Genomic DNA, 23,953 nt, shown 5'->3' with positions numbered 1-23,953 from the left:
CTGAAGGACAGCCCAGGTTGCCACAGCTATGACACGATGGAGTGCTCTGAACGAGACAAGTCAAGGCAAGGCAAGGCAATGTCTGGGTATTGTGTAGTGTGCAAGTGGGTCCAAGCAAGTTGTGTCACTCCGGATGAGGCAGGCACGACAGAAGCGACGTTATCGCAAACGAACACTTCGCCTGCCGAGAGACAATAAGTCAAAAATCCGAATGTATACTGGTTTACCGCCGACCGTGATACTAATACAAGAATATATACAAGAATGATGATTGTTTTCGTCAATGAAGTCGTCGTGCCTCATGATTGACAATGTGGAAACTAACCTGACGTGCTCTTGGCAATGGTCACCTCTTGCAGCACATATCCAGAACTTCCTTGATGTCCAATGCGTTGAGCCCTTCGAAGCCATCCATTCTCCTTCCCGCCATCATGCCTTCGGTGCCCCATACACCCCTTGACTTGTCATAGCGGCGGAATCGAAGTTCAGCTTCACGAGGGAGGCCAGAGAAGACGACACTAGCTAATGGTATAGCTGGCCGATCCTCCATTGATGCAGCCAGGATGCCATAGTCATGTGCGAACAGCAAAGCTTGAGTGAAAGCATGCTGATGATGTTGTTGTTTTGCAAGCAGGGGACCAGGTAGGACCAACAAGGAAGGACCACAGTCCATGACAAAACACCCCTCGGGCTCCAGGTCGGTCTGAGTAAAGGGACTAATTTCCTTCACGGTGATATCCACCTCTTGCCCGGTAGATGAACCACTTGCTGGCCTTTCAGGCGGTGTGGTTTTATTACCAGTCCACGAAGGACGCCGTGATAGGAAGGAGCTGAACAATCCAGCGCCAAGCTTGGGTGACGCCGCTGAAACTCGGAACAATCTTGCAGATGAGTGATCCCAGCGATTCATGGTCCTGTTCCAAAGCTCCGGCGATCGACAGACATCGCTTCTGAGATCACTCATCAGTAACAATAGGTCTTGAGGTTCTTTGCCCTCTTCGACTTCAATGATCTCTCCCGAGGGACTGAGATCCATCCCTATCAAGCGAGCGCTGCCGATAGCCTGAGGACCACATGCGTTGCCCTTCCACAGATACAACTTTAAATCTTGAAGAGTGATGGGACGCGCGACGATGTACGGGAAGTCAGAACATAATGATGCTTTGCTTAGCTCCACCTCGTCGAAAGCGACATGGCCCATGTATGGTCGACCACACAACATGAAGGGATTGGAGGTTCGATCGGCACGAGAGCCACGACGTACGATCACGATGCCACCTAAGGCCTGGAAAAAAGCTGGTGGTTCACGGTTTTGATCGATGATTAGTAGCTGGGTGGATCTATGTAGGATATGTCAGCATGTGAACTAATGTGAGATTGTCTCTTGAGCTTCAACATACCTCTGACCAGCTCCGGCTTCCTTCGCAATCCGTTTGGCAAAAATCTGAGCATCCTGAATGGCAGACTCTGAAACGCCATTGCCGGCCCAAAGGTACACCTCAGTTACCTTCGTACCCTCCGCAGTCCCGAAGACGTGCGTACAAACATACATCGCATCCTCGTACAAGATGTGCTCTTCTTGTGCAGGAAGAGATGTCAGCTTCCCGTCTCCCGTGATTTCCTGGATGGTTTTTCGAAGAGTCTTAATCTCGCCCGTCTCTCCGGGTCTGGCCTTTAAGATCGCCTGAGTGTCAAGTCGCAAACGCTCATCGGAGAAAGGAATGTCACCGAAATGATCCATCAAACAGCGTCCGGTTTGTGTCACTCGAGGATCAGGGAGGCTGGGCAAGTCTAGCATTATCGCAGACGTCAGCTTCCCGTGTAGTCAAGTCGAACCGCAGCACAACATTTTCAAACTACGCAAAAGCAATCAGACATGGCACTGAAGCTGAGGACGCAAAAGGACGGGAGTACTAGAAGATAACCCACAGTGGCTATACATATAAGAAAAAAAAAGACTTACCTTTACTTGAGAGGCTCGCACTGACGACTCTAGAGCTCTTAGGTGGTGGAGGGGGGGCTCCCGATGAAGGAGAACGAGCCCCACCATCTTCACGCTTGGATATACCGAGTCCAAGAGGGGGAGAATTGCTGTACCTAAGCGGAGAGTTTGACAAAAGGCCGGCAGATTTCATGGCGGCTTCCTCATCTTTCTTTGTTGGCAATTGGATCGGAGAGCTACGCGACGCAACACGCTCCGCTTGTTTTCCCCACATGGAGGCAGCGCTCTTGACGGAAGTCGCACGATTCTCCTTGTTGGCATCGTCAGATTCTGCTTCCTTGGACACTGTCAACTTCGCTTGTCGCTCGACAGTGTTCACTGAAGGAGACTTGCTCCCAGATACTTTCAGTAGCTCCGGCTTTTCCGACCGCACAAGACTAGCTGATTTACTAGGCGTGCTTGGAGGAAGGCTGGACTTCGGGGGGGTCTTGGGGCTCGACGTTGCAGTAGAAGGCTCGAGACTAGCTGTTATTGCAACCGACTTGAGTGACTTGGTACTGTCAGGTGTTGTTGGACTTTCTGCCTTTGTGAATTGACCCGAAGAAAGACGTAGTGAAGCAGTTCGGACCGCTGCGGACTTAGGAGGAGGCTGCAACGGGGCCGCTGTCTGTGACTGTCTCTTCGCAGGCTCAATAACCTTGCTAGCTTGCTCCTGGGACATTGTTGGTGCTGCTTTGTCACTCGAGTCGGCGGCCTTTGCGTTGGGCTTGCGTCGTTTCGGTCCTTTGGCACGGTTCTTTGTCATGTGAGTCAATTGAACATCAGAAGCGGGCTCATCTGATGTGGCAGCAGCATTTCTTGCAGGAGTGCTACTGCTAAGTGGGCCGTTCGAGTTCGCTGGCTTGATGGATGGAAGTCCTCGAGCCAGGAGCCCGGCGAGTGCAGGATTGAACCGGTCAGCAAATTTATTTGCCAAGGGGGCAGCTTTGGGCTCTGATTTCTCAGGCGATGAAGTTGGCTTCAGAGATGGCATTGCTGTGGGCTTCTCGACCTCATCTTTGAGCGGCTTCTCGTCAGCTTGTAATGCAGGCTTCTCGGTCGATTTCAGCCATGGCTTCTCAGCAGCTTTTGGTGCAGGTCTTTCGGTCGGCTTTAGCCACGGCTTCTCGACAGCTTGTGGTGCGGGCTTTTCAGTCGACTTTAGCCATGGTTTTTCAACAAGTTTGCCATTAGGCTTGTTCTTGACTTCGTCGATTGTATTTGGCGTAGGCTTTTCGGGCTGCTTTTCAGCAGGTTCGTCTGGAGGCTCTACCGCGGTCTTCGCTGTTGAGAGCGAATCTTTGGTTGGTGAGACAATTGTGAATGTGACGGGTGCATCCTTCTCGACAGGTTTCTGCGAAGCACCATCCGGAGTCTTTGCCTTGGAAAGCAGGTCCTTGGATGGCGATACACGTTTCGACGCGGCGAGTGACTTCTTCTCGGGTAAGGTCTTCTCGGGCAATGTCTTGTCGACCTTCTCCGGTGACGGGGCGCGATTCTTGTTTCGCAAAGTCTTGTGCAGAGAAAGAGCTTCGGGGGTAACATCACGACGTTGCTTCTCTGGCGGCACAACATTGAGCGTGCTGTCCGATCTGCCGAGTTTCTTCCTAATCGTAAGAGCTTCCGGTAAAGCCGTAGGCGGCGCTGGTGAGACCTTGGGGACAGGAGGATCACTGTCACGCTTAAGCTTGATCTCTTCCTTCTTCTTGATGAGACTATCTCTAAGTTCATCTTTGCGTTCTCTCTTCTGGGGTCCATCGCTGAGGTTGAGGCCGGCTTTTCCACGAAGGATGTTATCTTTCAGTTCGTCGGGTGCGACATATTTATCAGTATGCGCTTTCTTCAACTTGCCGAACACCGCCCGGAACTCAGGCTCGTCCTTGGTAGAGGCATTGCCTAGATCAGTTCGAGATCTTAGGCCAGCACGGAAGTCTTTCTTTTGAAATGGCTCTGTCTGTGTTTGTGGCGATGAAGATGAAGGCTTTGAAGGAGCCAAAGGTCCCGGCTTGAAGGAGTCCGAAGTCCCTGGATCTGGAGATGCAAATGGCGAAGCAAGGGGCTTCGGCTTCACGGGCTCTGTCACTACAGCCTCTTTTGTAGCATCAGCACTAGGTGCGTTCTTGTCCGGATTGGAAGTACTTTTAGATGCGCCATCATCTGAGGTCTCTTTCGCCTCGGCCTTGACTTCTAGAGAAGTAGGTCTCCCTGCCAGGCCAGCTGGCTTAGCTTTTGTTGGCGGAGTGAAATTTCTGGTAGGAGTCGTACGTGAGTCAGGTCCCTTGGAGTCCAATCCCTTCGAAAAGTCCTTTTTCGACAATGGCAGTGGCTTCAGCGGTTCATCAGTCGTCTTTGGTCGAGATTGAGCCTCGGCAGCGTCAAGAGTGTCTTGCGATAGAGTATGCTCGCCGCTGCTCCTTTGCTGTTTAGCCTTGCTGATATTGGCCATCCAGCTGGGTTTGTTGGATTGCAAAGTCGACTTCGAGGTGTCGGAACCAGTAGCATCAATATTATCCTGAGATGGTGTAGAGTCCGCAGTACTCTTCTGCTGCTTGGCTTTGCTGAGTTCAGCCATCCAGCTGGGCTGATTGGACTGCAGCGAGGGCTTCGGCGACTCAGGACGGGCTAATGCGCTTTCAAGCCAGCTCGATTTCGTGGGACTGCGACTCCATCTCTTGGATGGGCTGAGAGGGGGCGAGGTCATGCCCTCGGCGGCGGTACTTATTGAGGCGACTGACCTCGAGCGAGAGTGAGAGTGTGTTGGTGCTGGGGCTTCAGCTGGTGGAGCATCAGGAGCCAGAGCAAGATTACTGATCGTGCTATGGGATGAACCGGGTCGATAACCTGATCCCGGTCTATGGCTAGAACCTGGTCTCGATTGCGACTCAGCGCCGGGTTGAGGTTGATCGAAACTTGGCATGCTGCGTGAAGCAGTCATGGCATTGTCTCTAACACTACCGAAGCGGCCGGGAATGCTGGCTGTGGAGTCTTGACGGTTCAGGGCGGATCCAGGAGTCGCACTCCATCTCTTGTTGACACTGTCTGTTCGCTTCATGAACGCACTTTGCACGAAGCCTCCCATACCTTTGGTGGGAGATACAGGCCGGTCTGCGGCAATTCGCGTCTGGGCATTAGACATGGTCCGGCCGATAACGGGTGGTTCTCCGTCAGCCGTCGAAGACCGATCGCGACCAGGCGGGACAAATCTGCTGGAGTCGAGTGTTGGCAAGGGAGACTTCGTGTCAGATTTATGTTGCTCTGAAATTGATGCCATGCTCGTAGGTCGGCTGTTGGCCACAGTGCCCTCGCGAACAGAAGTGATTCTCGATGGCGAAGATGGCTGCGCAGGCTCCGGAGGAGGACTACTGCGACTGGCGGACGTCGTATCCTCTTCTTTGTCGCGCGTCATTCCCGGTAATTGTTTCTTGACTAAGAAGGAGTCTTTTGTTGGCTCTTCCTTGCTCGATCGATATGCAGGGGAGCTAAGACCTCGATCGGGAGTCTGCCTGAACCATGTTGGATCTTTGGACCCTAGAGACTTGGCTATCTCGTCCTTGGAGGGTGCGACTTCTGACTTGTCCTCCTCTGTCTCGACCGCTCGCTCAGGGGATCTTTGGGGTGAACGAGCAGCGTTGTTCTCAGAGGCAACAGCAGATAGCGGCCTGTTGCGCACACTGATGGATCCAGGACGCTTTTGCCATGACATTGTGCCAGAACGCGACAGCCCAGTGGAGGCTTTTGAGGGACTTGATGGACGGTCAAGAATGGACCGCGATTCGCGTCCCTCGGAAGGCATCGTGGTTGAAGCAGTGTTGCGCGATGATGGTTTAGCAGCCGGCGATGCAGGTGCGGGGCCTGAGATTGGAGAAGCGGTCACTGGTGTAGCTTCCCTTGTGCCATAGCGCGATGACTGAGGTGTCGTCTTCTCTGGAGATAAGGATCGCTCTCGTTCTGTCGTGCGCGTCTTTAGCACACCATGTCACGTAGTGTTGTTGTTGTTTATTATCATATCACAGCTGAGTACTGCTTGACTTACCCAGTTTCCTAGCCTGTCTCAATTCGCGATCCTGCATGATCTGTGCCTCTAGTTGTTCATTACGCTCCTGATCCTCCTTCTGACGCTTTTCCTTGAGCTCACGCACGCTCTGTAGGAAGGCATTTGGGTCGAGATCCGATTCCATTGTTGTCGTTCCCATGCGGTGATGTGAGGAGGGACCTTGGCAAGGGACTCGGGTTGGATAAAGACCTTATCGTATATATGATTTTGATTTTGAGCGAGTGTGGATGATTACAAGGACGATAACAATAAGTCTGCCCGCCGTTTCCTCTATGCCAAAAAGAGAGAGCGTCTATTTGAATGATTGAGGATAACAACCTCCTAAACAAAAAGTGGCATGCCAGTGTTGACATTACGGCAGCCCCCATTGCAACGCCCGCTCCACACGGCCGCGACCCGTGTGTAGCCAATCACACTTCTCACCGAGACTCCTCGACCATCTTTGTGCCTGGGATAGCTGCCCTACCAACCTTACACAGTTAGTGACCTTGCCTCACTTGCATACATCTATGGTACTTTATCTTGCCTATGCATCCTCTTTCTCCACTCTCTCAGTAATCTGCTCCCTGACGCTTGCGCTTCCCTGACGATGCCTTGCAACAATCAACGCAATTGAACTTCAGGGCTCTGTTGTAGGCTTCAAGGTGTGTGCTTGGCGGCAAAATGCACTGTTTGGCCTCGGATTGTAAAGGTGCTCGACCATCTTTTAATATAAGAACAGCCTATCTTTGGCGTCTGGTACTACCCATTGAAGGCCTTCTTGAAGATTGTGACCGGTCATTACAGTGCATGTCATGATAGTCCATGTGTGTGCTTTGATTTCGTCGAGTCGTGAGGTCTGTTTCAGTGTGTCAAGATTGTAAACATGCAGATGCTGCCGAGGGAACGTCGAACCTTGCGGATCTCCGCCACCTTTATGCAGCCCGGGGACATCACTTTTCTTCCCGACCGCTACAATGACAGACTCGCCCCAGTCAGTCGCTCGATGTGTGCGTTAGCACTGGCCGGACCTTATCCCGGAGTGTAAAAGTTGGGATTGCATGTCTGTACATAACCTGCTGCAGCAGCGAGCCCGCGAGCTCTTGTCAGCAATCATCCATGTGCTCTCTCCCAGTGGAATCGACAACACTGTGGCTGTCCTCGCCCATAATGGGCACTCTTCACTATGAACGTCTTACTGCTGTTGTTAAGCCCACCACTTTGAGACATAAGCAAGTAAAGCTTGCATATGCAGTCGTCCGCATTCACTACACAGCATAAGTATTCGCATCTCCTTATCCTTTACTCTCTCTTTATGCCAAAGTAAGAGCATCTCTGCGACTTGAATCACTGTCGAGTGAGAGAAGCAGTTCTTCAATTGGCCGCGAAAGCAAGTCGAAGTAATACGATCCTGTGGTCTGTGCCTACCTTATACAGCCCACTCAGCTATCTCAACTACCTTACCTGACCTGTACCTTGAGGTAGCTCACTTCAATTTGTGCTCTTTCCTTAAACTTCGATCACACTCGGCAGTACCCGTCAAGTGCTGCATCAAACAAGGTAGGTCGATGACATCGCTCGTTCACTTGGCCACTCAGCTGCTCTCCTCCTTACACCACACATCTAGAAGGCGCTTGGGTTCATGACATTCCTTTCCTTCCTTTCCTTCTCTAGGATCTTTTAAACTCTGTAATGCGCGAGCACTGATACAATTTGTCAGCTTCCTTGGGCTCATCTTAACTAACAGACCTTCTCTTCTATAACACTTGAAGATTGCTTGTTAGTTCGCGGAGCACTTTGCAATGTCAAATAACTTTGTTCCGCCTCATCGGCGTGTTGGCGCTGTGCCACAACCCCAGTCAGGCGCAACTGCCATTCCTGGCAAGAATTCGCTCGCGCAGGAAAAGCCTCCTACGCTCCCATGTCTAGCCACAAAGCCTCATCCCCATCTCTCCGAAGAACGTTCGGCGAGTTCTGATACAATGACGCCGGCGAAAGAAGCGGTCGTCCCTTCTTCCAGTAAGAGACCGTCAGTCTTGTCCAACGCAGTCCAGCAAAGTGAAAGTGCGCCAAGTGCTTCGGAAAAGGGGTTTCCTACTGCAACCCCACTCCCGTATCGCAAGAGTGACAAGTGGATTAAAGACTCCGACTTGAAAAGCGGTCGTTGGATGGAACAGCAGATGAAAGACGCCGCGGCTGCTGGTACTCTAAGTGGATGGGAAGAGGCTTCTAACTCGAATGCTGCCAAAGATGAAGGCTACTCAATCTACAATTATGATGGCACGTGGGCGCCAGCCCCTGAGAACTGGGATGCTCGACCTGCTTTCCGAGATCACCAGTCTTCAGAGGCTATACAGGCCTGGCTGGATGCTACTGCAGCTCCTTCAAATCCTCTAGAATGGATCACCAAATATGCTCGCTATACAAACTTTTATCAAATTATCGAAGAACAAAGAAGGCTCGGCGAAAGTGGCCGCACAACTCGTTATCACTTCTGCTCTGCCGCGGGAGAAGCATCAATGGGTGCAATCGTTCCGCTTTACTGGCGGCCTGAACCTGCAGAAGGTTACACGTCTCTAGGCCAATTTTGGAACGCCTATCTAGCTATGCAACCTCCGCCATATGACGAGAATGACCTGAAAGGGATGCAGCCATGGTGGGAGCTATGCCCTTCACCAATGGCATGTTTCCAGTATCTTCTCCAACAACCAGATCACGAAGGTTTCTGCCCAGAAGATGAGGACGACGAGCAGCGCAACAAAAGAGCGGCCGACAATGGCAGTGAGGGCGCTGTCAAACGTTGGCAGCGTGGTATCCGACCACCTAAAGGCAGACAAGCAAGGGGCCCTCGCGAATTGATGTTGTCTGCTCCTCCACGCAGCACTCCTAAGGTCGATCTTGTCGAAGATATCCCCATCACAACTCAGCAAGAAATCGTTGTATACGAAGATGTCTATGATCCATCCATTCATCCAAAGATCCGATTTTACATACGTCCGGCACAAATCAGTGACTTGCCAGCAGTCACCCGCATATACAATCACTATGCAACCAATACATTACGCGTGCCCGAATGCTCCTCGATTCTCCCTAATCATATGCACGATCGCCTGCGTGCAATAGAAAGTGTCTCCCACACATTTAAGGTTGCATGCCTTCCTAGTGGAACGTCCAACAGAGTCAATAAAGGCAGTAGAAACGTCAACAGAGGCCGTAAGACTAGCAGTGGCGATACTGTCATAGGTTTCGCCTATTCCGACGACTTCAATGATCCTCTAGGCATGTATCGCTTTGTTGCCGAAGTGGAAGTATATACCGATCCTCAACACACAAGGAAGGGAGTCGCGACCTGTCTCATGGACGACCTCTTGTCAATCTTGGACCCATATTTTATCCCGCGCCGTGGCTATGAATGTCGCAGTCTGGAATTGGCAAAGCCGGCTTCACGCCTGCTTTCATGCCTTTGGATAAACTTCGCCTATGTGCCGGAAGAGAACGATAAAGAGTGGGCTTCAAAGTGGCTAGAGTCCATGGGCTTCGAGCAGACTGGTGATCACAAGAAGGTCGGCTTCAAAATTGGCAAGAGCGCCAATCTCGCTGTTTTCACTCGTCCCACTGGATATGAAGTTGATCCTCTTGACCCTCCAATCGACATGGCAATATGAACTTAGAACTGTTGAGGCGTAATGACGCTCGCTATGATCGACTGGTTCCCTACTTCGTGCACCAGATCATGCTACACAAAAGGTATCACGCATTTGAGTATCAGGAACTCCACCAAAAGCCGCATATTATCCTGCGGGTGCTGCAATAAAGTTTTCAAAATTGAATCTAGCATCACAAAAAACTGCGAGAGAAGCGCTGGAAAAGATGGACAAGGAAGGTCTCTGACCAGATTGTGCTGCAATCTATAAGCGCAGAGCGACGGAATGTCATCCGAGGCTAGCTTATATGAGGTGGGGAGCATCAAAACACCATCGTCTCGTAATGTACAGACAGCTCTTGATGCTTCGAAGCTATGAATGTAGTACAGCAACTTGCGGCTGAAAATCAATCATCAGCATTCACACACTTGTAAATTGTGCCTAAGTGTGTTTCTTACTACTAATCTACCGCGACACAGTGGAGGCGATGTAAAATTGAGTAGAGGGCGGTCGAGCTGGCTCGGTTCACTTCATCTTTGTGTTTTGTTGTTGGCAAAGTTGTCATTTCGTGTTATCTCAGAAAGTATGAGAAGAATCTACCTAGCTACAGAGAGTAAAGGTCCCGTATCCCCCAGCGCATGGTATCACTTGTTCGTTGATTTCTTGCCCGCCCTACGCCGTTTCCGTGCCCCCCTGTCACCGCCCCTCCTTCCCTTTCATAGCCATCGATATCGAAAGGGCGATTCCTCCTCTTGCTCTATCCCATCAGCCTCCGTTCCATGTCCTCGTTCGTTCCTTCCACCCTTGAGTACAGCTTCTCGATTGACAGCGATATTCCACACCTCGGTACCCGGTGCGATCCACCACTTCTTAGCCTCGACGGCATAGCCTGCTCGATTTCACCCTCGGATCTCTCTCGCCACCACCACTCCTTCCACCTTTCTCGGTTTCGTTTTCCTCCCCTTAGATTGCCCCGCACGCCACTTCTTGATTCTTGGCCAGCCAGATAGAATAGATGTTGTTCAGAACTCCTGTTTCCTTACCATCCATGTTTGTTTCATAGTGTCGCTTTGGGGGGGATAATTGTATCGCATCCTTATCCTCTCGTTTCTTCCTCCTCTTTCTGTGTTGTTGATTAAATGGACCTGGCCACAGCTTGATGGTCACGCTCCGGTGAATGCTAGTGTTTATGCTTGGTATAGCGATGCTCGCGATGTAAAAATAAAAAAAGAGACGCAAGAAAAGGACGAAGGAAAAAAATGCAAATGAGAAGCAACGGACACACAGCAACGGCCGAGTTGTATTTCCAGCGCAGAGGAAGAGGGAGAGGAGTCACATTCCAGACGTCTGCATCGCCTGCTTTTGATAAATGTGAGTTGAGTGACGGCGTGGCTCATAACCATTGCTTTTGGCCTCTCCCTTTCTCCTGGCTAGAAGCTCTCGAGACCGTTTTTGGTATGCTGTGTGTGGGCGTGTTGCTTCTTTGTCGTTAAATGAGGCGATTGCTCGCCTTTCGCTATGCTGATGCTAATGCTGTTAATGAAAAATATATTCTGCCTGCCTGAGGCAAAAGAAAGGCCGTTAGTAGAAAAGATGAAACAAAGCAAACGACTAGAGAGGGTGTCTCTCTAGTCATTGTTGTCATTGCAGTCGTTTAGAATGGCTGTTGAAGGCCGGGTGAGAAGAAGTCAGCGGCATAGCAAAATTGCTCATGCGTTTGCCACTGCTTCTCCTGCTAACACTTCGCTGCACTGGACCCGCTGGATGATGATGACGCAGACGCAGGTAAGACGTATCGAGCGACCGAACCGCAAAAGTTGTTCCTGTTGTTCGAATCGAGCATCTGAGGTACCCCGTCTAGAGTAATCATGTTGACACTGGCTTTGGTGTTGATGGCGTACATGTTGATGTTGCTATTCGAGCCCTGAATGCCTAGGATGTTGCGCTGACAATTGTTGTTGGCCACACAGTCTTGGTCGTAGTTCTCGAAGAACGAGTACAGGCCTGCACCGTGGAGGAAGACGTTGGAGGAACCCATCACACGCAGACCCCATGACTTGTAACACGTTGCATTGGCGACGGAAGTCTGACGTGAACACCAAGCCCAGTTGGGATCGGAGTTACTGCCCCAGTTGTAATTGTCGATGAGGAGCGGCAAAGGCGCCTTCGGATTGGCTTGGAAGTATGGCGTCTCTGTCTGGATCATACCCATGAACACGTTCTTGGCACCGTTGATCTGGTAGTTGTAGAAGATGTTGTGCTCTGATGAAGTACCGTAGAGCCACACCCCACCACCAGTAGATTCGATGAGAACGCCGCGTCCATTGTAGAGATCAATTTGACCGTGTCCAGCGAGGTCAAGCTCGTGATCTGCAACCCAGAACCAAGTGTTCTCCAGATAGACTCCTCCAGAACTGGGAGCAGCCCAAAAGAGCAGGAAGGCTCCTTCGCAACCAGTGTTACCGTCCGTTGAAACAGTAGGATTTTTGGCGCATTTATCACTTTGTAGCTGAGTGCCAGCACTACCACCAATGCGTACGTGGGTGTCCCACATGCCGGATTGTCCGGGAGCAGACACAAGATTCCATTTGATCATGATCGCACCAGGCGCAGGTCCCATCGTCTCGAACATCATATCCGTGATTTCAACAGCACCAGTCTGTCCGGAAGTTCCGACGTTCCACACGGGCTGCGGGCTTTTCTCGTTGGCGAAGAAAGAACCCTTAGCCATGATGAGAGGCCAGATTTCGCCGGTGATCTTGATGTTTGGAGGGACCTGAATCGTCTTGGTGACGACATATGCGCCATGGTCAAAGTAAAGGACCTTGCTGCTATCCTTGCCGACAGCGTTCATGGCGTTCTGGATTGCTGCGGTATCGTCCGTTGTGCCATCACCCTTGGCACCATACACTGCTTTGACGCTGACGAAAGCACTAGCATCATAGTTCTGGTATTGGGGCTTGGACCGTTCGTAGAAATAGCCATTGGAAGCCAACAACGCGGAAGGCTTGGATGGTGCGGAGGCTGAGTCTTGCACGCGCGCTCCCGTGGTCCCGACGTACTCCTTGCCTTCGCGCCAAAGAGCGATCTTTTGATTGCCTCCCAGAATTGTAGAACCACCATAAGCCGCAACAGCTACCGGAGCGTTGGGCCCGAAGTTCACGTTGTCAATGACGAGAGTGCCTCCAGTGACCGGGGTACTTCCAGACTTGAAGAATGAAGTCTTGACACCAATAGGAGTGTTGGAAATTACAGAGTCCATGAGAATGACGGAGCCCACAGTCTGAGCAGTTGGTCCACCGTTCGACATGTCGAGTCCAACACCACAGTTGTTGATTGTGACTGACTTGAGTGTCCATGCCCAGTTCCAGTTCATGAATATGGCTGTGTTGCAATCATTGAATGTCCAGTTTCGAGAAGTAAATTGCTGATTGCCCAAGAACGCGCCGTAGTTGCCACCGTCGAAAACCAGATCGCTCATGAAACCTCCAGATCCATTGTCCATAAAGATTCCCTGCTGCTTCGAAGCAGATCCTTTGGTCATCTTGAAGTGGATGTTCTGCAGAGAGGTTGCTTGAGCGACCTGCCAATGGATTCCGGTGCCAGAGTTTCCCATAGGTGTCAGATCAATGACAAAATTGCGAATCTGACGGAAGAAATTGTTCTGGTTCGTATACCAATTTGAGCCATCGTTATTGTAGGGATCTGAGTCAATCAAGGCAATTCCGGCAAAACCGGAATCGGCGGTGATCGTGGGAGGGGCGATAGCATCACCAACGAATTGGGTATAGTAGAGCTGAACAATAGGCTTCGAAATCTTGTAAGTACCAGGAGGGAAATAGATGAGTGCTGGCGTGATTGTGGAACTATCACAGCCATTACCGCAACGGCTGCCATCAGTGATTGCTGCGTTGATAGCTGCGGTGTCATCGGAGTTTCCATTGCCAGTAGCGCCATAGTCCTTCACATTTCGATAGACGGCGTAGTTGCTGTTCGAGCCAAATGCTACCTGACCTCTTCGTGCAACATTGGCAAGCCAATAATTGCTGGTAGCTCTCTCCGAAAGTGTGGCCAAAGGCGATGCCGCAACCGGTGCGGGTCCAAAAATCGAGAGAAGTGTCGCGAGTGTTGTTAAGAGGCCTATCAACGTATAGGGATTGATAGAATGCATATTGGGTTTGCTTTGTATGTAGAAGTTTGAGAGTTGTAAAGAAAGCTGGTAGAGAGTGTAGACTGGATAGTATCAGTGCCTGCACCGGATAGATTCAAAGTAATTGCTCGCAGAGCGCGCTGGAAGAAAATCTGGATATGCGATAGGAAAGAAGAGCTGAGAGAGGCTCGCCTCTGTGGAATGTAGAAGAGGCTGGTTGATGCCCTCTGGAACAGAGTGGCAAGACAACGAGCGTCGTGGACAGGACAATAGCCAATCAACTTTTATTGTGATCTTCTAACATGAGCAGCAGCTTGTCTCACTGTATTGACTGGCACAAAAATGCGTGAAAATGCAGCGTCGAAGATAAGCAGTTGAGACAGCAAAGAGAGCGGGTAGTGTAACGAAAGAAAAGAAAGCCACCGGTGCATGTAGTACAGAGAACGCGTTCTCCCTCTCTTATATGAAGTTCAAGTAAGGGGGGTAAATATAGCACTCACCCTGCTGCAGATTCAGGTCCTTGGTAAACTTGAGTCTCTATGCCCGCGAGTGTTTCAGATCGGGTCCTGCTTGAGCTCTACTCCTTCTACTGTTGGCCACTGGAGCGCGGATGGCCATCTATATACATCTCACAAGAAACCAACCTTAAAGAACGTTTATCCTGGCGCAACCACACCGGTCCCCAGTGCCATTAGCCTCATGATCACAATTTGCATGTTGGTAGTCAGTGTGAGTTGCACGTTTCCTACTAGCCTTTGATTCTCATATCTGGAATGTGACCGTCACCTTTGGGGGAACGGTCAGCGCGGCAGACCTTGAGAATAACCACCCTAATTTACATTCTGGTACAAGCGTCTGACGTGCTGAGCCCATAGTTGCGGCAACTATACTGAGCGTTGGTACACGTCGACCAAGGGACACTTCTCGGCAAGGGAAGAGCGCCAACGCTATTGTCATTTGTAGGAAAAGTCGTGCTTTCGTGGGCTGGCAACCAACAACGATAATTTCAAAACGGCCAGCTGCCACGGCCACGCGCCCGTTGGCATTCACATATGGGTACGTCTTTTGCAAGACGACGTATGCTCAATCTCGTGGCACTGGCTAAAAGAAGGACGCTGAAACGTCTCCGGCGAAACGGTGGAGAATCATTCAGTCGGGCTTTCGTGATACAAAGTGCCGACCATCCATATGAAGCGAGCGCCCTGTGACTAAGTTTGGGTACAGAGTCTCACCGGATATTGCATTTCTCAAAAATACATGAGTGTATCTCTGTATGTCAGTCCCGTCCATGGAACACAGCCACGAGTCACCCTGAGATCAAATAACCTTCGCCAATCACGGGGCTACCTGTAGATCTCGAAACCGCACCTGATAGTGGGCACGCCTTCTATCTGCATCAACTAGCTGAAGCCTTTCACGACTAAGGTTGACCGTAAAGACCATTTAACGTACGATGTTTCAATCTGCTACGAATCTATTCCACAGCTCCGTAAGATAGATTGCATGTCTCTGACGACGCACCTCATAGCACGCCACCAAAGAGAAGTGAAGACAAGTATATATTTTATGCTAGGTGACCTCGAGCATTGGGTGAAGTACAAACTGTAGCTCAACACGAGACTCAGACGTTGGTACAGCCTGTGACCTACACTTCCTGCTGATTACCCAGCTCGTAGAGAAGTATCCGCTTCGTGATCATCTTTGGACGATCTCGCCCCTGTCGCTTGTGATACCGTGGGCTTCTTGTGTACGCTAAAGCGCACTCATGGCTGACCTCAAGGTAACCCCATTGTTGCCACGATCAAAGGCTACCACTCTGTTGTTGGGGCAGACAAGACATCACCCCAGACCAGATTGCCATAGCTGGAGCTTGTGTATTGTCCATGACATCGCTGCGCTATAAAGATGTCACCTTTCTGTAGGGTCAAGAAGTCGTCGAATTGCTACATAACAGAGGAATTGGGGCAGCACATGCATATGGCGATGTCACAGTCAAGGCATCAACCGGCCGGACACGGCGCTAGACGCGTCCTGTTCTGTAAGGTCAAGCGTCCTTGTCCATCAGCCTCCTAAGTCCTTCGATCAGGGCATGCTAATGCTCTGCTTCTCACCGACTTCCCCAGTCTGCAACTCAGCAGGTGTAGCTCGAATCACTCATGCGTGCACGAACTTATACTGAAAGAACCCTAGACGAAAGTCATGGAGCATGAACCGGGCATGCACGCCGTATACCGAATGTCCGGTACCTGTAAGCGGCACAATCAGAACATTGTCCAGACTTTGGCTCATGAGATCCAGATCTAAGACATACTACGCGTTGAGAGATCCGTTTGTGGCATTTCGCATTGACCAGACAAAGTGAAAGGACACGAGTGGACATGTCTGATTCCCGCTACATTTAGGAGCGCCTGTTTTGGCTGTCGTGGCTCCTGAACACAAGCTGCTATAGCTTCGATCTCTGCGGTCGAGTAATTGTTACGAAGGACTCCCTCGTGATGACAGATAAAATCATGACATGTATCGTTCAATAGAAGACCTGTAAGCCAGATGACATTGGTTCAGGACGAACACGATGGCTTCAGAGTGATCTCAGCGTGGGCAGAATTGTTCGGGTCTAGGACACAAGGGTCACATTCAACAATGCCCATTTGTGTATTATCATCGCATACGAAATACCATCAACGGACGCCAAGCTATGTCCAATGCGAACGGGATATCTCAAAATGTATATACAATCAAACCTTTTCCAACCTCCTGACCCGATCGGATCGTCTCGGCAGTGTCCATGGTTTTGCACAGACGATCTGGAAAGGCTCGTCAGTATCTCACGACCATGGCTATCCATAAAAGAATTGACACATACCTCCCCTTCAACGTAAGCCCAGAACCATACTGCAACTCCAACCATATAGTAAAGCCCTGCATTCGTGGCTTGATAGAGCAATATAGCTCCCAGTGCACACAGCGGGTACCAGAACGTACGAAACTCAATGCTGCGATGTATGACAGTGCCTGCGATGAGGCCGAGCGGCCACTCGTATGCAAGATTGAAAAGCGCGAGGACAATGTTGATAGTCTGAAGAATGGGGACTGGCTTGACGGCAAGATCGAAATTCTTCGTATAGAAGTCGAAGAAGAATTTCGGCCAGAAGAAAGCATGAAAGGAGCTTGCGAAATGGTCTGAGGCAAAAGCGTAAGACTTGTGTCGATAGTTGATAACATCTGTCACAAGGAAAGAGGGAGGTCGGTATGATGAGAGAAGAGGAAGCCGCATATGATGAGAGTAGCTTGAGAAATAGCACTTGTGGACTTACATGCTGCTGCTGTGAGGATGATCATTCGGGCCCAATGATTCTTTATCAGCTTTCCCATCGCTCGGTGCGGAAGCGATCAGCTAGCCGACTAGCTGTTGGTATAAATCGCGGCTTCGAGTTTCTTGTAGACCAGATGCTATTGGTACTACATCGATGACATGACCGTCATGTTGTATGTTGATCACAACGACGAGCGAGCAAGTAAGAGGAAAGTAGGGAAAGGGATGGATGAGATGAAGTATGCGGTGCGTGAATCCACCACTTGCTGAAAGGGGACAGCACAACAGCGTGGATGTAATGGCTCTTTCGATCTTCTGATAATAGGTCGGAAAAGGTGCGGTGAGGCTGAAGTGAGGGTGGTTACTGTGGGGGATATGAGATATCACATTCGATAGTGTTCAGTAGCAGCAGATGCAAGGTACATAAAGGGGGGTTCGTTCTCTTTTCTCGAAGCGAGTCTCTTGATTAAGGCCAAGAGCGTGATCATTGACTAATATTCCTCGCAGCTATATGCGTAGTATGTTGAAGGCGTCATTTACCGCCCTTGGCGAGGATGGTCTTCCACGGTCTGGAGGGAGGGGAGACAGTGATAAGTGGAAGGAGAAGTCGTAAGCGCCCAGGTAGACGAATAGGTTTCGTGGATAGACATACGGAAAGGTATGCTTGCAATGCACAATCGCTAAGTGGGCCACATCAAGGTAGGCCAACAATATGGTGATGTCTTTAGACGGCACCTAATCTCTCAAGCTGATTGTTTCCCAATCGCAGCAGCTCACTGGCTCTCCACATCTCCGAACGGACCTTCCAGATGAACTTCCCAGCGATCATGATATCAAACGTGCCGAGCCGTCTCATCTATTTTGGAGGTTCATGCGCAACCTTGCAGAAGCATGGAGTACTGTGCGAGTAGTCGGCGCGTACACGCCCAATGAAGCTTCACCGAACCCCAGATTGTCTGTGTGCTTGGCCTCTTTCAGCTCGCACGTCACATCTAGTCTCACATAGCACACCGGCCATTATCTAAGTCACTACAATGATAGGACACCATAACATGCAGTATGCCATGGCCTCGACCGCTTGTTCTGCGGCCGTAGCGTATGCATAGTGGATATTCATTCTATTGATCGAGGATGAAGTTAAGACAAGATCGCAGGAAGCGCTCACTCAGCCCTTCCGCTAGCATGGTTGCGGATGCACATCTCACATCACACTTTCATGCTACTTTAGAACCACGCGTTCGAGATTGAATTCACTATTCCAGCGTCCTGGAGTTAGGTAGGGTCTTCAACATTCTCCGTTGTACTGGGAGCGATTTCGAATCCCAATAAGCCTACCTTTTGGACTGCTTTGACCTCCATGCCCTCAATGATTTGATCACTGCTTCAACGCAGCAAATCACTAGCCACCTTCATTCAGTACCTGCAACTTGTGGACGTTGAACTGTGTCCATCTGCAGTGCTGGACCTCATTATCTTTTCACGGGGTCACGTTCGACATGGCTTCTTCGAAATCAAGATACGAAAGACAGTTCACATGGAGGAAGGTGACTTTCTATTTCCTGTTTCACGGACTTCACGTTGGCCTGTTCGTCCTAGGATGGTAAGTGTGTACTGGATGGAGATTGCCACTGAATATGTGGATTGACTCACTTCAGGTGGAAGCAAGCGTCCGATGGGAGGTTAGCAGCTTTGAACAGCCTGCTGTTCTCTGTATGGATCTCTCGTGGTGCAGGCTTGGTGCTGTCGGTAGACTGCACATTGATATTACTGCCGATGTGTCGAAACTTGCTGCGAGTCGTGCGACCTAAGGTCAGATGGTTGCCCCTCGATGAGTCTCAATGGTTTCATCGCCAAGTGGCATACTCATTAGTACTATGGACAACGGTGCATACTGCGGCTCATTATGTCAAGTGAGCCTTGTGAGGCTCTAGATCAGTATCCTCAAGACCTGACCATCGTGTAGTTTCTTCAACGTCGAAAGAGCTCAAGCACGACCTGAGGCGGCTGTTGAGATACACTATAAGCAAGCAGGTGGCATCACCGGACATGTCATGCTTTTTTGCATGCTCTTCATGTACACAACTTCTCACCACAAAATCCGACAGCAGTCATTCGAGACTTTCTGGTACGCTCATCATCTATTTGTACCCTTCTTCCTCGCTCTCTATACCCACGCCACCGGTTGCTTCGTCCGGGACACTGTCGAGCCATATTCGCCATTCGCTGGCCGTGTCTTCTGGAATCATTGCCTCGGTTACGAGGGATGGAGGTGGGAACTGGTAGGAGGCGGTCTATACTTGATTGAGCGTGTGTATCGCGAAATCCGTGCTCGTAGACCCACCGAAATTATCAAAGTCGTCAAACACCCTTACGGTATGTTGTTAGGTCGATTTGACGAGAGACGCACTGACAGAGCTTGCAGACGCCGTGGAGATCCAGTTCCGCAAGCAAAGTATGAGTTACAAGGCAGGACAGTGGATCTTTATCAATTGTCCAGATGTCTCGACGCAGCAATGGCATCCTTTCACCATAACGTCATGTCCTTTTGACCCGTATATCAGCATTCACGTGCGACAAGTCGGCGACTGGACTTATGCGCTTGCAAACGCATTGGGTGCAGGTCATTCACAGGCAGAACTCTACGACGAACTCGATCCAATGGGCATGTATGAGGTGGCGCTTCAACAGGACCAGGAAATGCCTCGACTTCGAGTAGATGGACCGTACGGCGCACCAGCTGAGGACGTGTTCGAGAACGAGATCGCTATCCTGATCGGTACCGGAATTGGGGTGACGCCATGGGCAAGTATCCTGAAGAACATATGGCACATGAGGTTGAGCCCGAATCCTCCAAAGCGGTTGCGCAGAGTGGAATTCATCTGGGTTTGCAGAGACACGACCAGCTTTGAGTGGTTCCAGGCACTCTTGAGCTCGTTGGAGGCACAAAGCATGCAACTGTCAGACTCCAAAGGCGAAAGGAATGCAACGACCGAGTTCCTCAGGATCCACACCTACCTGACACAGAAGGTGGACGTGGACACGGCAAATAACATTGTCCTGAATTCGGTCGGGATGGATCGAGATCCGCTAACCGAGCTGAATTCGAGGACCAATTTCGGCAGACCACATTTTGAAAAACTATTCTCGGCCATGAGGGAGTCTATTGTAGGGGGAGAGTACATTGACGGACTTGGAGCTGGCGGAAACACAGAGATTGGCGTCTATTTCTGTGGACCGAACATCGGTGCACGGGACGTTCAAAAGGCGTGCCAACGCGCGAGTAAGCGGCCAGTCAAGTTCAAGTTTTGGAAGGAACACTTCTAGCTGTCATCAGTCAGTATGTCAACATATTCCCCTTGTGTTTGGTACTTTGCGCGCATGTTGGCTGCCTCGATTGTAGGAAATAGTCAGAGTGATGAGCCTTTTGATTGAAGTATTGAGTATTTCCCACAGCTTCCAATGCTACCCAGGTATGCTTGCCGACTCAAGAGCCCATAGACTGAAACAAACCGCTCCGAGAAAAAATAAAATCGTAAGCGGAGCGCAAAGATGATAATCATGCTGGCTCACTCCAGACCTAAACGCCCTGTCCCAGCAGTCGTATATAGGTCCCGTAATGTTACAAAAAACGTCTCTTTTCTCGTTCTGCACCTCCAAGCCAGGCGACTAATCCTCCCTGGCGGTTCAGGATGCTGCCGGATAAACATGGCAAAGCCCGTTGTGTGTCGGCGTTTCTCTTACATGCCAAAGCCTCCACCCATACCACGGCCCTGCGAGGCATTTGCTTCGCCCTGCATCTTCTCCGAGACCTTGACGTTGACCTCGAAGAACTTTCCGACGCAGCGGTCGAGGCAGACTGACTCGCCCTTGTTGAGGTCGGCCTCGCGGTAGGTGGGAGGAATGCACTTCTTGGAGCAGGTCTCGACGAGGCTACAGATGTTATATCAGCATCTATTCAGAATAATCCAAACTGATACTCGGCGCGATGGTTGATACCGGTTGTACATGTCGGAAACCATGTCGATTTCGGCCTCGACGGCTGCGATCTTCTCTGCAGAAGAGGGTTGGGGACGACCACCACCGAAGAGGAAAGACATTGTTTGAGATGTATGGAGGGTGGTTGAGGTTAGGTTGGGGGAGATATTGGGTGACAGTAAGGTGTAGAAGAGAGTGGTAATAATGTTCTTTGTGATATGCTTCCAAGCAATGATGATGATGATGATGGAGTTGGCAGAAAGTCGGAAGCTTTGGCCACATTTGTTCACTTTTCTCACTTCTGCTCCGCCAGCTTTTCTGCCCTTCCATCACAATCACCATGTGAACCATAACTCATCCGTAGATTGTGTTGCTTCACATTCTATCATACTGTAAGTCTCTTGCCACGACGGCTCCTCATTTTCTCCCTACTCTTCACATGTGCAAGGATGATTGTTGCAAAGAACCGCTGCGTATGACACCGCCGGGTGCTTGATTCAGCTCTGACCTACTGTCTGATCACTTTTTTATTCCATTCGAGAATATTCTTCTACTACATGCCTCAACGATAGCCAAATTCTCATTGAATACTGCTAATTGGCTGTTAACAGTTATACATGTTCGCTGAAGGCTGCCGTACCTTGCGGCCAATCGCGCACAGCGGCCTACGCACATGTGCTAATCCTGCATATGCACGCTTCTTCTCGGCATATAAGAAATTATATGGGAAGCAAAGCCATGCCTCGAAAGAGTCTTCTCACGTCCCACATGGGGACTATGAGAAACGCCTGGCTCAGCTGCAGAGATACACATCTTTCGAGGAATGTTATCCTCGTTTGACCCGAAGCTCTGAATGCCTGAGAATGTCAGCCGGAGCCGTCAGGACGCAGAGCGAGGCACTAGAGGTCAATGCGACGGATGCCTCGAAGAGGGTCAGCATTTCTGGTATGCCACGCTTGACATCCCGAACATTACTTTCGGTATACTCATGGCTCTAGGCAGAGTACGGAGTGTGAGAACAGCCGGCTCGAAGCTCGTCTTCATCGATCTAGAAGATGTCGACAATAATGTACAGGTGGTTTGCAACCTTGGCAGACTGCAAGAAGCTGGCGTTAGCCAAGAGACATTCAGATCATTCAGGCACATAGTCCGGAAGGGCGACTGGTACAGTAAGTCTATTCGTAGCTTGCAGCTACATTATCACGATGTTAACATGATTTAGCTTTCAATGGAAATCCTCACAAAACGTCTACCGGCGAGCCCAGCCTGCTCGCACAAGGATTCCAACTGATGGCTCCCTCGCTTCACCAATTGCCAGACCAGCTTGATGATGCAGAGGTTCGAGCGAGGAGGCCTCATGTCGACATGCTTGTCAACCCCGAAGTCATCCAGACCCTGAAGATGAGATCACAGATCGAGCGTCGCATCGCGAGCTTCTTCGATAACGAGGGCTTCAGTAGAGTCACAACTCCACTGCTGACCGCGGGCGCCGGTGGGGCAGTAGCTCGTCCCTTTGAGACTGTAGCAACGGAGCTTGAGAACACTACACTGAATCTTCGAATTGCCCCCGAGTTGTGGCTGAAGAGGCTAGTCGTGGGCGGCATGGGGAAGGTTTATGAACTTGGTCCCGCTTTCCGAAATGAAGGCGTGGACGCAACTCATAATCCCGAATTTACCATGTGTGAATGCTACACTCCCTTTGCTGATCTCGAGCATCTCATGACCATGACGGAGACTCTACTTCATACTGTGTATGACGAGATCCGGATGCTAGGTCGAGAAAGCTTCGCAGAACTCAAGGAAACGGTTGTTGATTTTGAGGGGCATGCTGCTGGCTTCTTTGCCGGCCCGTTTCCTCGCATCAGGTTCATCCCTGGGATTGAGCAAGCGATGGGCAGGAAGCTGCCTGACCTCGACGCTCCTACTGCGACAGAAGATCTACGAGGGATCTTTGCGGAGCTTGCGATCAAGTTACCTTCGAAGCCCACTCTTCCGGGCCTACTAGATGCCCTTGCTGGCCACTGCTTGGAACCACTTTGTGACAGACCGACTTTCATCACAGAGCATCCCGCCGTAATGTCTCCTCTCGCAAAATCCTTCACCTGCCCAGAGTCCGGCCAACGTCTTTCTGCACGCGCCGAATTGTTCATTCGTGGGAATGAATATGCAAACATGTACGAGGAAGAGAACTCGCCGTTTGAGCAGCGGAAGAAACTCGCAGATCAGCTGGCATACCGGAAGGTGGACGGTGAGAGCGACGGTAAAGGCGAGGTAGACGAAAGCTATCTCGAGGCGCTGGAGTGGGGTCTCCCTCCTACGGGAGGATGGGGAATGGGCATTGACCGTCTTGTCATGCTCTTCACCGGCCAGAAGAGGATAGGCGATGTATTGCCATTTGGTACGCTGAGGAATGTCGTTGGGCTTGCTCAGAGACAGAAGTAGAAACCAACATACGAGTTACGTTCGTCACCGATCAGACTACAATCAGCGATTTGACTTTCTATTCATGTATGTAAGAACCGCATATCTCCTTGTGGGTAGTCCTGTCAAGTGTATGTGATGAAGTGAATAATCGCACTTTGCAGTAGGGTCCTCGCATGTCTTGACGGCTGTCAAGATTAAGTCGTGTCTCAGACCATCATCAATTCTGCAGCAATACAGATTGATACCTCTCGTCCAAACTTCCCGGCTCCGACGCACCAGTAAATGTTCTCGATCCCCACACCGCCAGTGTCTTGATTGAAACTGCGTATTACAAAGCCGTCCACACTGTACTGTAGAGGCCGTGATTAGTAAAACTCGAAGAGTCTTATCACCAGATTTCAGCCGAGTTATCATGGCGATCAAGGGTGCCTTC

At 50.5% G+C, this 23,953-nt stretch overlaps 6 protein-coding genes across 7 annotated transcripts; 2 read left to right on the top strand and 4 right to left on the bottom strand.

The window, feature by feature from the left end:
• Nucleotides 1–346: 346 nt before the first annotated feature.
• Nucleotides 347–6,159, bottom strand: AAFC00_003019 (uncharacterized protein; the record flags this gene model as incomplete). Its single annotated transcript, XM_069342428.1, has 4 exons — nt 347–1,340; nt 1,401–1,791; nt 1,964–5,929; nt 6,015–6,159. 4 exons carry the CDS (start codon nt 6,157–6,159, stop codon nt 347–349), a joined length of 5,496 nt encoding a protein of 1,831 aa, XP_069198928.1.
• Nucleotides 6,160–11,393: 5,234 nt separating this feature from the next.
• AAFC00_003018 (uncharacterized protein) lies at nt 11,394–13,829 on the bottom strand (the record flags this gene model as incomplete). Its single annotated transcript, XM_069342427.1, has 1 exon — nt 11,394–13,829. One exon carries the CDS (start codon nt 13,827–13,829, stop codon nt 11,394–11,396), a length of 2,436 nt encoding a protein of 811 aa, XP_069198927.1.
• Nucleotides 13,830–16,543: 2,714 nt separating this feature from the next.
• Nucleotides 16,544–17,147, bottom strand: AAFC00_003017 (uncharacterized protein; the record flags this gene model as incomplete). The annotated part of the gene is made up of 3 exons (XM_069342426.1): nt 16,544–16,612; nt 16,672–16,988; nt 17,123–17,147. The coding sequence occupies 3 exons, from the start codon at nt 17,145–17,147 to the stop codon at nt 16,544–16,546; spliced, it is 411 nt and encodes a 136-aa protein (XP_069198926.1).
• Nucleotides 17,148–18,617: 1,470 nt separating this feature from the next.
• On the top strand, nt 18,618–20,445 carry AAFC00_003016 (uncharacterized protein; the record flags this gene model as incomplete). The annotated part of the gene is made up of 4 exons (XM_069342425.1): nt 18,618–18,721; nt 18,777–19,031; nt 19,085–19,494; nt 19,544–20,445. The coding sequence occupies 4 exons, from the start codon at nt 18,618–18,620 to the stop codon at nt 20,443–20,445; spliced, it is 1,671 nt and encodes a 556-aa protein (XP_069198925.1).
• Nucleotides 20,446–20,858: 413 nt separating this feature from the next.
• On the bottom strand, nt 20,859–21,218 carry AAFC00_003015 (uncharacterized protein; the record flags this gene model as incomplete). Its single annotated transcript, XM_069342424.1, has 2 exons — nt 20,859–21,051; nt 21,118–21,218. 2 exons carry the CDS (start codon nt 21,216–21,218, stop codon nt 20,859–20,861), a joined length of 294 nt encoding a protein of 97 aa, XP_069198924.1.
• Nucleotides 21,219–21,713: 495 nt separating this feature from the next.
• On the top strand, nt 21,714–23,538 carry AAFC00_003014 (uncharacterized protein; the record flags this gene model as incomplete). 2 transcript variants are annotated; one of them, XM_069342421.1, is made up of 3 exons in its annotated part: nt 21,714–22,041; nt 22,095–22,265; nt 22,319–23,538. In XM_069342421.1, the coding sequence occupies 3 exons, from the start codon at nt 21,714–21,716 to the stop codon at nt 23,536–23,538; spliced, it is 1,719 nt and encodes a 572-aa protein (XP_069198922.1). The 2 variants fall into 2 exon arrangements, with proteins under 2 accessions (XP_069198922.1, XP_069198923.1); XM_069342422.1 differs by having other exon boundaries at nt 21,960–22,041.
• Nucleotides 23,539–23,953: the final 415 nt, after the last annotated feature.

The sequence above is a fragment of the Neodothiora populina genome (assembly GCF_041146345.1).
Source record: "Neodothiora populina strain CPC 39397 chromosome Unknown canker_contig_15, whole genome shotgun sequence".
In the NCBI taxonomy this organism is placed as follows: Eukaryota; Fungi; Ascomycota; class Dothideomycetes; order Dothideales; family Dothioraceae; genus Neodothiora; species Neodothiora populina.
Note: the sequence above shows the minus strand (reverse complement) of the source record. Positions and strands in the feature narration are given on the sequence as shown.